The sequence below is a fragment of the Phascolarctos cinereus genome, unplaced genomic scaffold (assembly GCF_003287225.1).
Source record: "Phascolarctos cinereus isolate Bilbo 61053 unplaced genomic scaffold, phaCin_HiC Scaffold_5;HRSCAF=322, whole genome shotgun sequence".
NCBI lineage: Eukaryota > Metazoa > Chordata > Mammalia > Diprotodontia > Phascolarctidae > Phascolarctos > Phascolarctos cinereus.
In genome coordinates this window covers 465,256,177-465,273,063 of record NW_027555958.1, presented here as the reverse complement: position 1 = coordinate 465,273,063, position 16,887 = coordinate 465,256,177, and the positions used below count along the sequence as shown (strand labels likewise).

The following is a 16,887-nucleotide window of genomic DNA, read 5'->3' as shown; positions in this document are numbered from 1 at the left end:
TTCCTTCTCTCCCCCTCATTCATTCTCTCTCTCTCTCTCTGCCTTTATTTTCTGGTTCTTATGTAAACAGGCTCAGAATAACTGTATTTTCAGAGCTTGGGAGATCCCATCCATGCTCCCTCTAGAAGCTGGGCATTTTGGGAAAGGCAGCAGATGGCGGCCCAGGCTTAGGCAGTGCTCACTGCTTCCGGCCCAGGGTGGGCCTCCACAAACGTCCTGCCACCTTTGGGCCCTTTTCCAGGATGGATGATATGGTTTTTCATGAGTCTCGTTTTTCAGAATGGCAGTTGGTTTCTCGGGAGAGCTTCCTGGATGCCATTTTTCTCAAATACATCCTCAAGGGCCCACTCTGCTCAGATGTGGCTAGAGCAGGGGATTCTAACGTCAGCAGGAGCCTTAACACTTCAGGATTGGAAAGGGGGCCTTGGGGGCCATCTGGTTCAACTCTAAACCAAAACCAAATTCCAACAGCAACAGCCCTGAGAGCCATCATCCCATCTTTGTTTAAAGACCTCTAGGGAGAGGGAAGCTGACCTCCCCACCCAAGACCAAAGTTGGCTCCTTGCAACTCTCTAATGACTGTTCCTCATTCAGGCCTCTAAGGCCAAGAAGAACAGGGTTAAGCCCTCTGAGTACTGAGACAGCCATGCCCATATGGGCTCAAAATTAGGGGTTGGCAATAAACATTTATTATGTGCGTACTCTGTGCCAGTACATGCTCAAGCACTGGGAGTACACATATACTATCCCCATATCCACGGAATTTGCTTAGAATAGAAAACACCCTCATGGTACTAAAAACACTGATAATCACTGAAATTACACGTGGTACCAAAAACCCTCAAATCAATGATAATTCAAACAAAGTATTTGAGTGTCAAGGGAAGGAGGCAGAGGAGGAGGAGGAGGGGGAGGAGAAGAATCACCTAGAATGATATGGTGATTTTATTGTTTATAAGGTGCTAGTCTCACTACCACCCTATGAGATAGGTAGGCCAAGTATGATTTTGCCCATTTTACAGATGGCACAGGGTCAGAGCACTGAATTTGGAGTCAGATCTGACTTTAAATCAATCAGTCAACACGCTTTTATTAAGTACCTACTACGAGCCAGGCACCGTACTAGGCACTGGGGACACCAGCATCAGAAATTAAACCCCCTACTCTCGGGTTGATTAGGTTCCCTCTGCTGCTTATTCCCTGTGTGACTCTGGACAGCTGCTCTCAGCTCTTTCGTACAGTCTCCTGCCATGTAAAAGGAGGTCCGACTAGATGACCTCTAGGGATTCCTCCCTTCCAGGATGGGATGGACTGAGAGGAATCTGAATTCTGTGATCCCGGCTTTGCCTGGAGTTACACAGCTGGTCTGGGGAAGGACAGAACCCAACACACAGGGTTTTTCCCAGCATGCCACGCTGTCTCTGCTACAGGCGAACGTCTCAACGTCTTCTATTAGAGGCATAACTAGGGTGGGGGGGATGGGGTCTTTAACCCAAAGTCCCAACAGCAAGGGCCCTTCCTCCCGGGGGGGGGGAGGGGGTAGCCCCCTGGTCTGACCTCCCCATGCTTCTCTGTACTCCATTGGCCTCCCGAGTGGCGCCATCCTGGAGGGTCCCTCCCATGTCTCAGGGCCCATTTTCTCCCACCACAATGCTCTCCCTCTCTTGCCCATCATCCTGGGGGTTGAGAGGCTCAGTCATGCCGTGACAGCTAGGGTCCAGGGTGACTGTAAGCACCCTGAAGGGAGGACCCATTTTCACTTTTTTCACATCAGGCCCAGTGCCTGACACTAATAAATGCTTACTGACTCAGAGTTCTCTCTCTGGTCTTCCCTCACTCTGCGGATCTTGAGAATTGTAATCCTTGAACTTCTCTGTCCCTTCAGGCCTCACGTCTCACCACACGCCCTCCTCACTGTCATTCCCCCAGAACAGCTGCCCGGGTGATGCTCGGGGATGAACAGAGAAGCGGGTGATGGAGGAGGGTCAGACTGAGCAAGGGCCACCCAGCATCTAAGGGGGAGGCTTTGATCCCTTTACGGCTCCCCTGTGTGCCTCATTTAGGAAACACTGCACGACAGCCGGGCCGACTTCATAGGAGGGAGTAAATAACTTTGGCTTTCCAGTCACTGGCAGGGAGGGAGAGGCAGAGCAGGAGGGGGAGAAGGGAGGCCCTGTTTTCCTTTGTCTTTCTAAGAAGAACAGATTTCCTTTGTTTCAGAAAAAGAAGAAAAAAACAGCGGAATCCTGGTGTGATGGGAGGGCAGGGAGGCTGGGTCAGCATCCTCCTTGAGGACAAGGGCGGTTCAGTTTTGTCTTTGATTCCGCAGACCCTGGAGCACAGTAGGCACTTAATAAGTGGAATCAGCCCGCTGACAACGTGCTTGAGCTAGATGACCCCCATTGATTCTTGTAAGACCTCTGTGAGGTAGGTGCTATTAATTATTCCAATTTCACAGATGAGAAGATTGAGGTTCAAAGAAAGAAGAGGACTTGACCAAGGTCACACGACTAGTCATGGGGGGAGTACCCAGGTCTTCCTGACTCTAAATCCCATGAGCTATTTGAAAAGAATCAATAAAAAAATCCTTGCAAGTTTGTTTACTACTAGGTGCTAAGTACTGGGAGTGAAGCTACAAGCTCAAAGACAGCTCCTGCCTTCAAGAAACCCAGCTTCTAATGGCAGAAACATCACTACTGCCATTACAAATTGTAAATGCTAGGAGGGGGGGACCATAGCTCTTTGATTTGGAGGGTCCCCTTGGGATCAACCAGCTTACTCCCTCAATTTGACAGGAGAGGAAGCTGAGACCCAGAGAGGCAAAGGTTGGGCGGGCAGAGACAGGATCTGTGACTCCCAAGGCAGTGGCTTCGCCAAGGTGGAAAGCCACCTCTCCCAAGGAACAGTGCGGAGCTCAGCTCATCTCTCGGGCTTCCCCTCTGGCTTACTGTCCTACACAAAAGCAGCCACCCAACCGAACAAAGCCAAACCCAGACGAGCCTGTCCCTTTTTAAAGCCTGCTTTGTCCTGGTAGCATCCGACTGACATTTACCTTTCTGCCCAGAGGAACAGGAGAATGCTCCCATCTGATGCTGGCCCCCCGGGATCCAGACCAGCCCAAAGAGGCCTGCTTCCAGCTGAGCTATCCCACCCGGATGGAAGCCAGCCAGCTCCGTCTGTCGCTAGCCTCTTCTCATCCCCCGGGTGTTTGGGGCTGCTTTTCAGCCTCCCCCAGGAGCCCCTTTACTCCTCCCCTTCCTCCTCCCAACACTCAGAGGCATCTTAGCAGCTCAGTGAGTGCAGACAGATGGAAACAGATAGTGTACACAAGGCTGGATGAAAGGGGCACCTCAGCTTCGCCGGCGAGGGGCTGCTCCTTCCCAACGGCAAGGCAGCCGAGGGAGAACAAAGCCCGTCATTCCTTGCTCCCTAATTGCCGGTTGCCTGAGCCGGGACCAAGGATTCGGACAGGAGGTTGCCATCGTGGGTGTGACATGTGGGAAGGGACAGAAGGACGGACACACAACTGTAAGGAAACAGGTGTTTGAACATCGACTTTAGTCAACATACATGTCCATTTCCAACCCTCTCTTTGGGTCACGGGCTTCCCTAAGCCCCAGCTCTAATCCCTTCTTTCCTGGAAGCCTTCCCCAGCCTCTCTGAATCCTACTGCCTTCACTCTGTTAATGATTTCCTATTGATCCCATCTATAGCTTGCTTTGTATATATTTGTTTGCACGCTGTCTTCTCCATTCGATTGTGTACAGTAGGTGCATAATAAATGCTTGTTGCCTAGACTAGGAAGAACTGGGGACGTGTCGACAGCAGGAGGCTCAGGGAACACGCCACTCCCCTGGCATTCTGAGTTATGTGGGAAGAAGGGAGTGGGTTTGCTCTGCATGGCACTACAAGACGGGTGGAGCTCCCAAAGTGGCTGCTATCGGCTCAGGGTAAGGACAAGCTTCCCCCACGCAGGGAGATGGCTGCCCTGGAAGGTAGGGAGCTCTCCTTCATTGGAGGTCTTCCTCCTTGTCAGGGACATTATAGAAGGGGTACTTGCTGAGGTCCAGGTTTGGGGCTAAAATGAACATCCTTCAGACTTGGAGATGCTGTGACAGGTATGGAAAGCCCCCCCGTTTGGCCCTGGGGATACAGAGGTGAACAAAAAGACATAATCCCTGCCCTTGGAGGGCTTATAACATGCTTGGAGACTCACCATGAACACAGAGAAGCGTATCACAAGAGAGAGAGTAATGGGGGCAAAGTCAGACAGTCATCAAGCATATATGATGTGCCAGGCACTGTGCCAAGCACGGAGGGGACGTGGGTAACAAAGAAAGACCAAAACATGAGATTCCTGCCCTCGAGGAGCTCACATTCTAGCCGAGGAGAAGACAAGCAAAGAACTATTAAGGCCTACTCAGTATACGTGGTCCAACTAAAAAGCCACGTACAGTGTAAATGGAAGGAAGAAAGCCTCAGCGGAGATGGATAGGAAAATCTGAGGAAGGAGAGGACAGTTCCAGCGGGGGGAAAGAGGGGAAGATTCAAGGAAACTGAGGCACTTAGCCTGAAGGGAGAGAAGGAGGGGTGGCTCCAGGCAGGGGGACAGCTGGCCCACAGGCATTCACTTACTGAGGAGTTCAATCCGTCAATTGAACGAACATCTATTGCCTATGATTATATTATGTTATGTTATGTTATGCTATGTTATATCACATCACATATTTATTATAGAATGAGGATAACTGCCATGTATAGAACATTTTAAGGTTTACAGAGCACAAATTATGTCATTTGAGCCCTGTAACAACCCTGTGAGATAGAGACTATAGGTATTATTGTCCCCCTTTTACAGATGAGGAAACTGAGGCCCAGGAGGTCAAGGGACATTGTCACACAGTCAGAAAGCTGCAACAGGGACCGACATAGAGCGGGGCAGGGCAGTCCATTTTCAAATGCACCCCGGGATGGCCGAAGGTGCCGTCCCTCAGCTCTGCTGGTCTTTGAATTATTCCGTTCAGAATGTGTGTGTGAGTGTGCCTGTGCATGCACACCCGGGCATCCCTTCTCCGGGATCTGATGGGCCCACGGACTATGCTGTTTACATTTTGGGGACTTGTGAAGGTTCTACAGAATGCTTTGTGCCTCTTCCAGAAAAGCGTCTCAGTAAGAACCAAAACAAACATCGGAACATCTCCAAAGAGATCCGAGCCAAAGAGTGTAGGGGGCAAGGAAACAAAGGAGAAAATGGAGTTCGTGCCCCAGCGCCCCCCTCCCCTCGCCAGTGAAGCCCGCCCCGGGCCGAGCTGACTCACCCCTTCCTCCCTGGCCAGGCTGGGACACCGGGGGGTTTGTCAAGCTCGGAAGGGAGACTCGTGGAACTGAATCCTTTCATTCATTCCACAAGCACTTATTAGGCACCTACTATAACCAAACACCCTTCTAAGGACAGTCCTGGGGATATGGGGACAAGTACAAAACATATTCGCCTTCAATGAGCTTAAATTCAAAGGGAAAATGACCTGGACCCTTACAAGGAAGCACAAAACCGATGGGAAATAAATACAACGTAATTTTTAGGGGGAAGGATCTAAGGGGGAGGGGGTGGGGAGAGATCAGGAAAGGCTTCAAGTAGGAGGTAGAGTTTCACTGAGCCTCAAAGGCCTGCAAAGTAGATATACGTGGAGTCAGGAAGACATGGGTTCAAATCCTGCCTCAGCCACTTAGTAGCTGTGTGACCCTGGATGAGTCACTTAACTCTGTTTGCCTCAGTTTCCCCACACCATCTACCTCTCAGGGTAGTGGTGAAGATAAAAGTGAGATAATATTTGGAAAGAGTTTTTCCATCTTTAAAGTGTGAGCCATCATCATTATTATTATTATTGAATGGTGATGGGGATTCCGTGAATGAGCAGTAAGGAGGGAAAACATTCCAGGCCCAGGGGACCAACTATGCACAGAATTTTTGCCCTGTGGACCTGCCATCTTGACCAGTGAGTGGCTTCTGGGGCCCACCACGTCTAGATGGGCTTCAGCCAAGCTTCACTGTAGTCCCCAGGCATCTTCCAACCACACACCTGGCTGCTGGGACCCAGACCAGCGCCCTGGAGGACTTAACTGTTGCAGCTCCAGGACTCCTGGCCTCAGGGAGCGCCTCCTCCAGCCCTCACACCAAGGCAGGCTCCAGGTATATTTCACTGGCCTGTTACCTTCCCAAAGAACAAGGGCCCCCTCCCTGCCCTCAGCCCAGCCCTACAGGGGGACACTTCCACCTTTGGAACCATGATAAAAATTACCATTGATCCCGGAAAGGGAGGATCAATCTATTCCCAGTGGCTTCTCTCTCTACCTCCTCCTCCCTGGCTGCCCCTCCCCTGGATGTTTTCTTTCCTTCTAGTAGAATGCAATCTGCCGGAAGGCAGCCACTATTTTCATTTTTATATCTGTACCCCCAGGGAGTAGCCCAGAGTAAATGCTTAATGAATGCTTTCACATTCCCACCACCCCTTCCTCCCTCCCTCCCTCCCTCCCTCCCTCCAGTGCCCCTGGAGGGGAGCTCAGTTGCATCCCAGGCTGGACACTGGGCAGGTCCTCATGTCTTCCCCACACTACCTTGGGTTTATAGGCAGACAGCATGGACATCTCCACATTCTGACCCCGGACGTGCTTCGGCTGCCTCTGGGCCGGAGGCGAGGAGGGCTTCTGATTGTTGCGGCAGACACAGATGAAAAAGAAGAGCAAGGCGATGGCCAGAGGGATGGCCACACTGGGCACCAGGATGTACAGGATCTCCATCTTATTCTTCTCCTTGGAATCCTTGGAATCTGATGTAGACACAACCAAACAGTCCCCCCATGATGGGCCTGACCAGGGTTTAGAGCACACCCCCTCCCAGGATCTCCCCTCTGAAGCCCCCCATTCCTCCCTCCTTCCAACATTCTCCTCCCCCAGGGTCCCTCCCTCTTATGGTCCACCCCTCTTTCTCCCCTCCCAGGGTCCCCCTCCCCATGCTGAAATAGGCAGGGTCAGCAGGGTGGGGCAACACCAAGAAATGAGTTCTCATCACCAGTAGATTACAGATTGTTTCTATCAACAGGAGCAACTTTAGTTAGGAGAGTTGAAAAGGTAAAAGTTTAAAAGTTTAGAGATTCCACCCGGGCATGACAATTGTGTTTTTGTGTGAATTTGAGGCTCTCTCCTGGTGTTCCCTTCCCAGGAACTGAACGTCCATTCAGTGGAGGACAGCATTTCTGTGACTCCCACAACTAGCACAATGACGCTGTTTAAAATAGTGATAACAATGACAACAAGACAGTTAATGTTTTAAAGCCTTCGAGGGTTTACAGGGTGCCTTGGCACATGTGATCTCCTTGGATTCTAACAAGAACGCCTCTGAGCTAAGTCCTATTATTGCCCCCATTTTACAGATGAGAAAACTGAGTCTGGGAGTGGTTAAGTGACTTTCCCAGAGCTAGAAGTGTCTGGGGCAGGTCTCTGACTCAGGGCTTCCTGACGCCAAGTCTAGCATGCTACTCACTAGGCCGCACTGTCTTCTATAACAGGCAAATGCCTGAATGAGCAAACCTCAGATCTTTGGACCCCTGGAATCTTCCTCTCTTAGCAGCCAATTCAGAGCGATGGAGTCTGGTGTCAAGAGCCCTGGATTCGAAATCAGAGCACCTGGGTTTGAGCCTTGGTTTTGACCCTTTCTATCTGCGTGTCTAGGGTCTGGTCTCTGGGACTTGGTTTCCTCATCTGTAAAATGGGGGGATTGAATTAGATGACCACTAAAGGTCCTATGATTCTAGTTCAATTTGATTCAATAAGCATTTATGAAGTGCCTGCTGCATGCTGAAACTGTGCTGGTTGCTGGAGACATTAGGCTTGAAACCCAAATAATCCCTGCCCTCCTTGAGCTTCATTTGGTGTTTAAATCATGTGCACACAGAACATGAAGATAACCTTGTGGGCTTCTGGAAATCACGGCCAGGTCAAATCTACAAGCATTTATTGAGTGCTTACTGTGTGCCAAGGTCATGTGTCCTTCCCAGTCCCATTCCCCATCCTCATGGATCCACACCCCTAAAGGATCCTCTTCAATGGTATCAGTGAGAAGGAAAAAATGCCCTTCCTTGAGAGCCCAGCTGCACTCACTGCTGGATACTTTTGTGTTGAGATTTGAACCCAGGTCCTGGACACCAACCTAACCTGGCATGCTTTCTTTGCTCCCTTTAGAGCTACTGTTCTAACCAAAAGAACTGGGAAAGGAACAAACTCTCACCTTCAAGGACTCTACTTTGATGAGTGTATATAGTGGCTCATTTACAAAGTAAAGGTCATGGAGCAGCTCCATGGTGCAGTGGATAGAGCACCAGCCCTGGAGTCAGGAGGACCTGAGTTCAAATCCGCCTTCAGACACTTGACTTGACACTTACTAGCTGTGTGACCCTGGGCAAGTCACTTAACCTCGATTCCCTCACAAAAACAATAACAACAAAGCCAAAATAAAGGTCATAGCTGCAGTACTCAGTAAAATTTCAAACAATGGTTGCATCAGCATCTTTTTAAAGATGTTTTTATTTTATTGATATCTTCCATTTTTACATTACCTACATTCACCACTCTCCTCTCTCCATATCTCTGCCTTCTGAAAAGCCAGCCCTCAAAAGAAATTTCTTTTAAAAAAAAAAAGAGAAAAATTTATTAAAATTGATCAATCTTTTGAAAAAAATCTGCCATGATTGGCAAACATTCCATGCCCACAGACCCTGCCCTCTGTCAAGAAGCAGGAGGGGGGGGCCTGTTCATCTCTCGCTGGGGCCCAGATGGTCACTGGGACACTTACTAGGAAGGGCAGCATGATGTGGGGGCCATGACTGAGTGTCAAAGGACCAGGGTTCAAATCTGCTACTGACTACCTGGCTCACTTGCTGTTTTGGGGAAAATCTTTGCCTCACTTGATCTCCTGTGTCTCTAGGGTAGGGTCTCCTAAGCAGGCATTGAAGGGATCTTATTACTCGAAGTGCCTTAGCCATTCTCATGTATATGATCGTTTCCATCTCTCTTTGCTTTAAGCAAACCCAATGTCTGATAGAACTGGCTTATATTATGTACGGCTTTAGAGTGAAATAGCGTATTTGAAAGGCCTATATGTCACTTTCTAGGTCGATGGCACAGGTTTCATCCCATTCATTCATTTCCACAAGCCTCATATGTATGGGCTCATGTGCCTAAGGTCACCTGGCTCATAATGGCGGCCTTGGGATCCCAGTGTAAGTCCCATGATGCTTCTCCATGAAAATGAAACTCCAGATGGACACAAAAGATTAATTTTTCATTCCGTAAGAGGTTTGGAGGAGCCTTTAACAATAGTTTTCCAAATGAATAAAAGCCCTCTAGAACCTAGCCTCTCCACATTTTCCAGTCTTCCTACATGTTACTTCCCTCTGCACACTGGCCATCCAGGAACACTGGCCTCCTGGCTGTTGTTGACGCAACACGCAGTCCCAACATACACCAACACCCAGTGGTTTTTCTCTGGCTGTCCCCCTGCCTGAAAGGCCCTCTCTCCTCATCTCCACCTCCTGTCTTCCTTTGAGTCCCAGCTAAATCTCATTTTCTGCAGGAAGCCTGTCCTGGTCCTCCATAATCTTAACTCCTTTCCTCTGAGAGCCCCCCCAATTTATCCCATAAGTGCTTCATGTGTTTATAGTTTATATGTAGACTATAGGCTATGAGATCCTTAAAAGCAGGGACCTCTCTTTGTTTCCCTATAACCTTGCATAGTGTCTGGCATAAAATAGGTGCTTAATAAATACTAGTTGACTGACTCTCCATTATGATTTGCAGCCACCTTGCACATTTTTTGGGTGGTTTAGTTAACTAGTCATATCTGACTCTTTGTGACCCCATTTGGGGTTTTCTTGGCAAAGATACTAGCGTGGTTTGCCATTTCATTCTCCAGCTCATTTTACAGATGAGGAAACTGAGGCAAACAAGGTTAAGTGACTTGCTCAAGGTCACACAGCTTTAAGTGTCTGAGGTCAGATTTGAACTCAGTAAGATGAGTCTTCCTGACTTCAGACTCAGCACTCTGTGCACTATGGCCACCTAGCTCCCACCCTCCCATCCCCCCGCACACACTAGGTGCTTACTAAACGTGTCAAATTAAATTGAGCTGATAAGGGTGGGCCAGGGGACGGAAGTCACAGGGAGCCAAGACCTTTCTAAGACTAGCAGCTGTCCCAAAGTGGAAGAGACAGCCTGGAAAGGTCATGAGCTGCCCGTGTCCAGAATCTCTCAAGCATATGCAAGCTGGCCGAGTTATGGGCATCGTCTACAGAGGGACAACTACACTGCTCTGGAAGGTGTTGCCTTCATGAGGTTCTAGGAATTTAAGAGTCCAGAACGTGTCCAGACCACAAATGTATTCTCTTATCCTCTGCATTTGTATCCTGGCACACAGTAGGCGTTTAATAAACGGGGTCATTGATTCAGAGCTGGGAGGGGCCGCAGGGCCACCTGGTCCTCATCTGTTTGCAGATGAGGAAGCTGGGGCCCGGGGAGATGCCGCGACTCGCCCGAAGAGCTGGAGCTGGAACCCTGAGCTTTGCGTCTTCCACTCCATGCCCCGCTGCCTCCGCTAACTCCTTCCCAGCCCGGTCACTGAAGGCGGGTGCAGAAGACGAGCCGCCCGCTCATCTGGTAACTTGTTAGCCTGCAGAGTTTCCCCAGACCTCCTCCCGCAGAGAGCCTGACTTTCGGGGGTACTCTGCCTGGTGGGCGCCGGCGTCTGTAAGAAGCCCGTTAGGTAGAAAGGCCTCGGGCTCGGAAACCCCTTCCTTCCAACTGCCCTGAGGTTTGGGGCGGCTCCTGCTCTTGGCCCGGCTGAAACCGTGGGAAGGCTGGCGGCTGAGGCCCAGCTTGAAGACCTCGGGAATACAAAAATAACTCTGCCGGAAAGCTTCAGACTTTACAAAGCAGCCCCCCCCCCCACCCCTTTCCCTTTTCAAAATTCTCTGTAACGATCAATTTGGGTCTGAAGAAAAGAAAGACAAATTGGCCTGTCCCAGGTCTTCTCTGAAATCCGGGGGGGGGGGGGGGGGGAGGGGGAACTGCTGACAAAAGCACTTACGGCCTGGGTCGTTCGCAATCTGGAAAACATCTGCCCTGCCCGGCACTGGGAGCTGCCACGGCTGGGAAAAACGCCGGGGACAAACCAGGGCCGGCCCGGGCGCCTGCGGGGTCAGCAGGCCTGCGGCCAAGGACCGAAGAACACACACATAAACATATACGCACACAGGCATGTGTGTATGCGTATGTGCATGTATAGGTGTGTATGTGTAGAGAGACATACATGTGTATGTGCGTGTATGGTGTGTGCATGTAGAGAGACATGCATGTGTATGTGCGTGCATATAGAGAGGCGTGCACGTGCATGTGTGTGCGTGTATAGGTGTGTGCATGCAGAGAGACACGCATGTGTATGTGCATGTATTAGGTGTGTGCATGTAGATAGACATACATGTGTATGCGTGTGCATATAGAGAGACATGCATGTGCGTATGAGTGTGTGCATGCAGACATGTATGTGTGTGGGGGTGTATGCATGTGGAGAGACATACATGTGTGTTGTGTGTGTATACATGCAGAGATACACGCACGTGTGTGCATGTGTAGGCATATGTATGTAGAGATACAGGCATGCATATCTATGCATCTGTGCACATGTAGATGTGCGTATGCAGAGACATATATACACACACACATAAATATGCACACTCACGCACGTACACACGTATACATACACATATACACACATATTTGTTGTTGTTGAGTCGTGTCCAACTCTCCATGACCCCATTTGGGGTTTTCTTGGCAAAGCTACCGGAGTGGTTTGCCATTTCCTTCTCCAGCCCATTTTACATATGAGGAGACTGAGGCAAACAGAGTGAAGTGACTTGTCCAGGGTCACACAGCTAGCACATGTCTGAGGCCGCATGTGTACTCAGGTCCTCCTGACTCTAGGCACCATGCTATATCCACTGTACCACCTCGCTGCCCCATATACACACATATAACATATAGATGTATATAGATATATCTCCATATATTTACAGAGATAGAGATAGATATCTAGAGATACCTCTTCCTGTCTCTCTATCGATCTGAAAACTTGAAGCTTGGAAACTAAGTGTCGTAGAATCTTAGGATGGCAGATGTGGAGAGAGAGGGGACCTCACAGGCCAGCTGGCCCAATCCCCTCATTTTATAGGTGGGGAAACTGAGGCCTCCAAAAGAGCAGTGCCCCACCAGAGGAAAGGGTCAGGACTCTGGCTAAGGGCTAACCCAGACAGGCGTCTTCGGGCCAGCTGGTGGGAAACAAGGGGGGACATCTGCTTTGTCCTCACCACTCTCCCACCTTCTATGTGGCTTAGGAGAAGGCTCTGTTACCTAGCAGGGAGGAGGCCTGAAGGTCAACAGGATGCTCTTGGAGGAGTGTACAGGTCAAAGGTAAAACGGATTTAAACTAGAAAAGGAAAATACAGCGGGAAGGGCAATCCTATCCCAGGAAGCCAAACGTCCTGTGTGCCCTGCTCAGTTGCTGGGCTGGGTCAAATCTGAGGAGGCTTCGTAGGGTGTGGGTGAGTGGTGGGGGTCTGGACCACAGGACGAGGTTGGAAGACACCCTAAAGGCCAGCTGGTCCAAATCTCATTTTACTGACGGGGAAACTGCGTCTCAGAGAAGAGACACAACTTACCCGAAGTCCGATAGGAGTCAACAAAGCCAACAAACATTTATTAAGTCAGTGCTTACTGATTAACTGATTGTGGTGAGACTCCAACACTTTGAGTCAGGAGACCTGAATTCTAGTTCTGACTCAGCCATAAATTTTCTGTGTGACCCCAGGCAAGTCATTTGCCCTCTCTTTAAGGGAGGGGGTCGGGCTAGATGATTTCAGAGTGTCCCTCTGACCCCAGGTTTCTCTGTGAACGATGAATCTATAGAATCATCTTTCTTTTCTGTCTTCCTTTCTTCTCTCTTTCCTTCCTTCTTCCCTGTCACTTTTTCTTTCTTTTATTTTTCTTTCCTTAATTTCTTTCTTTTTTCCTCCTTAATTTCTTTCTTTCTCTTTTTTCCTTCTTAATTTCTTTCTTCCCTCTCTTTCTTTCTTTTTGATTTTATTTAATTTTCAGTTCCAAATTCTCTCCCTCCCCTTACATTGAGAAGACAAGAAATACAAAACCTATGAAGCTTAGTCAGGCCAAACAAATTTCTGCACTAGCCGTGTTGAAAACAGAAAGGCAAGAAACCAGAAAAGAAAACATGCTTCTGCCCATACTCTGAGGCCCTCTGCCCTCCACGTGGAGGTGGGCAGCCCCTCGTCTCATCATGAGTCCTCCGGGAGGGTGGGGGGCCATCCTGCTGACCAGACCTCGAAGTCTTCCATCACACTTTTGCTCTCACCATGTGCATTGTTCCCTGGTTCCGCTTTCTTCGCTCTGCATCGGTTCATACATGGAATATTCCTTTCCAGGAACATGAGGGATCCTCGGGATAGCTTGCATTTATACCACACTAATATATGAAGCCCCGTGGCTGGAATTCCAAATCTGTTCTGCCTAGAATCTTGCCTGCAGGCAGAGAGCTGGAGGGAATGACCTCTCTGAGTCCCCTCTCAGCCCTCTGACTCCAGGGCTTCGTGCAAAGGCTTTACAAGGCCATTTAAGTGAAAGTCAATACTCTTTAAGTTTAATTTATAGTTCCCACTACAAAGCAATTGTCATTGAAAGCCTGGGTTGCCGGGCAGCAGCACTGTGGCTGCTCCCAGGCAGCTCCAGGGCATAGGGAGCCCGCTACACTTTAGTGCCACTAAAAATGAATTAAGACCCAACATGGCCCCTGAAGGACAACTCCTCATCACTTTGTCAGAGCATGCTTCAGGGGTGGCGGGTACGACTTTTGGTTCCTTATTTTCTTTCATCTCGACTTTAAGATAAGAGGCTGATAGCTTCTTCCATGCCTTGCCTTGTTTCAGCCTTGATTGATAGGAGAGACAGTAGTCAGATCTGTCTTTGATCTTGTCTTGTCTTTGATCTATACTCTCTATCAGTGGGAGCTTAGGTGAGACAGTTCATCTCCTAAAGCCTCAGTTTCCTCCTTTGCAAAATGGGGATAATACTTATTACTCTACCACGGAGGGTTATTGTGAGAAAGGCATTCTATCAGGGAACGAAGGAATGTCAAAGAGGGAATAAATACTATATTTGGAACTGGAAGAAGACTCCAGTTCAAACTCCCAGCCTTGCCACTAATCAGCTGTGTGTCAAGTCTCTGAAGTTTCCATTTTCTCCTCTGTAAAATGAAGACGTTGGACTGGATAACCTCTAAGGTCTTAGATACTCTGAGATGTTGTGTGATGAGACTTGAATTGGGAGTCCTTAAAGAGGACTGGAATTCCATTCCTGCCTCAGCTATTACTGGCTATAATCTTGGCCTGCAAGCTAGACACCAGTGCTCTCTGGGGCTCCCCTTCCTCCTCTCTTCAAAGAAGGCCAGACTGGATGATCCCCAAGGTGAGGGGCCTTACAGATCTATTCTCATGATCCTCTGTGGTGATGAACAGTCTGTTTCTGCATCAATTGAATTTTTCCATCATTCTCTCTAAGGTCACACATGAATTAGCTTGTATTTACTAAAACTGCCAATTTATGCACATACATCTTTGGATGTTTCCATTTGGGGAGCAGGGCACAGGAGATGTGAGAGCGCAATGGTACATCTGTATTTTATTCCTTCTCTACCCCCCTTCCCTACAGCGTTAAGTGTGAATGCATATGAAGGGCTAGTTTAAAATGAGAAATATGTAGGCATCTAAGTTGAGGAGAGTGCAGAACCTCTATTGGCACATGTTCATTTTCCAGAACCAGGGGAGGAGGGGCAGCTGGAAGGGCACTTAGAGGAATGTAGGCCAACCCACACAAGAAAAGAATCCACACTCTAGCCTCCCCCGCCAGTGGTCATCCCACCAGTGGTCATCCCTCTCGTCCCCGGAGAGGAGGGGCAGCCCATTCCACTCTGGACAATTCCCACTGTTAGGAAGCGGTCCTGACATTGAGCTGAAATGGGCCTCTTAGCAACTTTCATCCACAACCTGTGGTTCTGTCCTCTGGGACCAAACAGAATCATCCTAATCTACCTTCCCCTTGATGTCTTTCTGATACTTGAAGCCAGATGTCATGTTCCTCCTGGGTCTTCTATTCTCGAGTCACCACCCTGCGTTCTTTCCGTGGACCCTCCAGTGGCCCTTCCATATTCTGATTGCCCTTCTCTGTCCAGAGTAAACTGTGGCCCCCAGAATGGCCCCCATCCTTCAGGTGTGACCTGAATGGGGTGGACGACAGCCAGACTCTCACCTTCTTAACCCGGCAAGCCAGACTTCTCCCAGTAGCTTGCTTCCATGCCTGTAGGGCTCCACCATCTCTTTTCAGACTGACCACACATTGTCTTCCCCTTCCATATCTGAGGTTCCAAGCTGGCCGACTTGATATTCCAGCTTGCATCTCTATGCCTTGGTCAGGAGAACCTCAGTGTCTGGCACGTTCCCCCTCTCCCTGTCTCTTAGAGACCCTATTTCTATTGAGGGTCAGGCATCTCCTTCAGGCGCCATCTCCTGATCCCTGTGGTAATGAGTGCAAGAACTCCCTCAAATCATTTTGTGTTTCTTGGGGTACGTTTTCTAAGGGCTGTTCTATTTACTCATCACCCAGCCCTCTGCCTGTAGTAGAACATAACCTCCTCAAGAACAGGAGTGATTTTTGGTTTCAGTTTTGCCTTCTCATCTCTTTGAGGGTAGAGATTATTTCATTTTTGTCTTGGAAACCCCAGGTGCTTGGCATGTGCCAGCCACCTTCCAGAAGACCTCTGAGGCCCTTTCCTGGTCCAGACCTAGCATCCTATTGGTTTTGGAATTGAGGGTGAAAAGCATGGCCCCTGGTTCTTGGCACAGAGATGGGCCTATATCCTAGACCTCCTTTGGCAGCAGTGAGCCTGTCTCAGAATCATGGTTTTAAATGCATCAAATTAAAATACATTGCATTACAACAAGCTATGTAGAAAGAGTTATCAAATATGTTTAAAAAAAAAAAAAAGAGTACACAGAGCTCGAGTTAAAAACCCCTGACCCAGAGAATAGGACTGGACTTCTAAGCCTCTGAGGTCACTGATTTTTTTGGTCCATCAGGTCACTGTTTCCCGAGCCTCTAGAAAACACGTTTTCTTGGGGAGGAGAATTTTGCCTTGTGTGTGGAAACTGGCCAAGATCAGGCTAACTCTGGGCTGTGACAAGAGATATGGCAAATACTACCCTCCTGTGTGCATGTACACACACACACACACACACAGAAATCCCCCCCTCCCCAAGGGAAGAGAGAGCGGGGGAAGGTGTTTAGGCACAACAGCCGGGAGCAGCCTTCCACTTACCGCATGCTGGGATGTCACACAGGTCGGCCTTGAAGTTTTCATCCAAGGTGAAACACCACGGGGCTTCCTTCTGATTCCCGGGATTGCGGCAGTAGGAATGCCCCCCGTTCAGCTCAGGGTATCTGACGGCTGTGAACGTGTGCGTGTGGGGATACTGGGAGTTCCATGGCTGGCATTGTCGGCCGGATTTTGTCACGCTGACCGTTCCTCGGTAATCTGCTCCCGTGCTGTTGTAACACTTGTGATCTGGGAGGCAGAAAGGAACAAAACACACTTTAAAAAAAAAAAGACACCAGCCAGGATCGTAGTCATCTCTAAAACTCTAAGTGGCCACCAGGTCTGTATCCCAAGGACACCAAAGAAAAAGGAAAAGGACCGGAATGGACAAAAATATTTACAGC

The 16,887-nt window shown here is 49.2% G+C and overlaps 1 protein-coding gene across 1 annotated transcript in view; it reads right to left on the bottom strand.

Annotated features, from left to right (window-relative positions):
- ROR1 (receptor tyrosine kinase like orphan receptor 1) overlaps positions 1-16,887 on the bottom strand; it is a 375,033-nt gene that overhangs the window by 11,373 nt on the left and 346,773 nt on the right. The window contains exons 7-8 of the mRNA XM_020993141.2: positions 16,487-16,732; positions 6,616-6,827 (exon numbers count right to left, since the gene is read on the bottom strand). Coding sequence (XP_020848800.1) covers positions 6,616-6,827; positions 16,487-16,732 — 458 coding nt within the window. The remainder of the gene's footprint in view (positions 1-6,615; positions 6,828-16,486; positions 16,733-16,887) is intronic.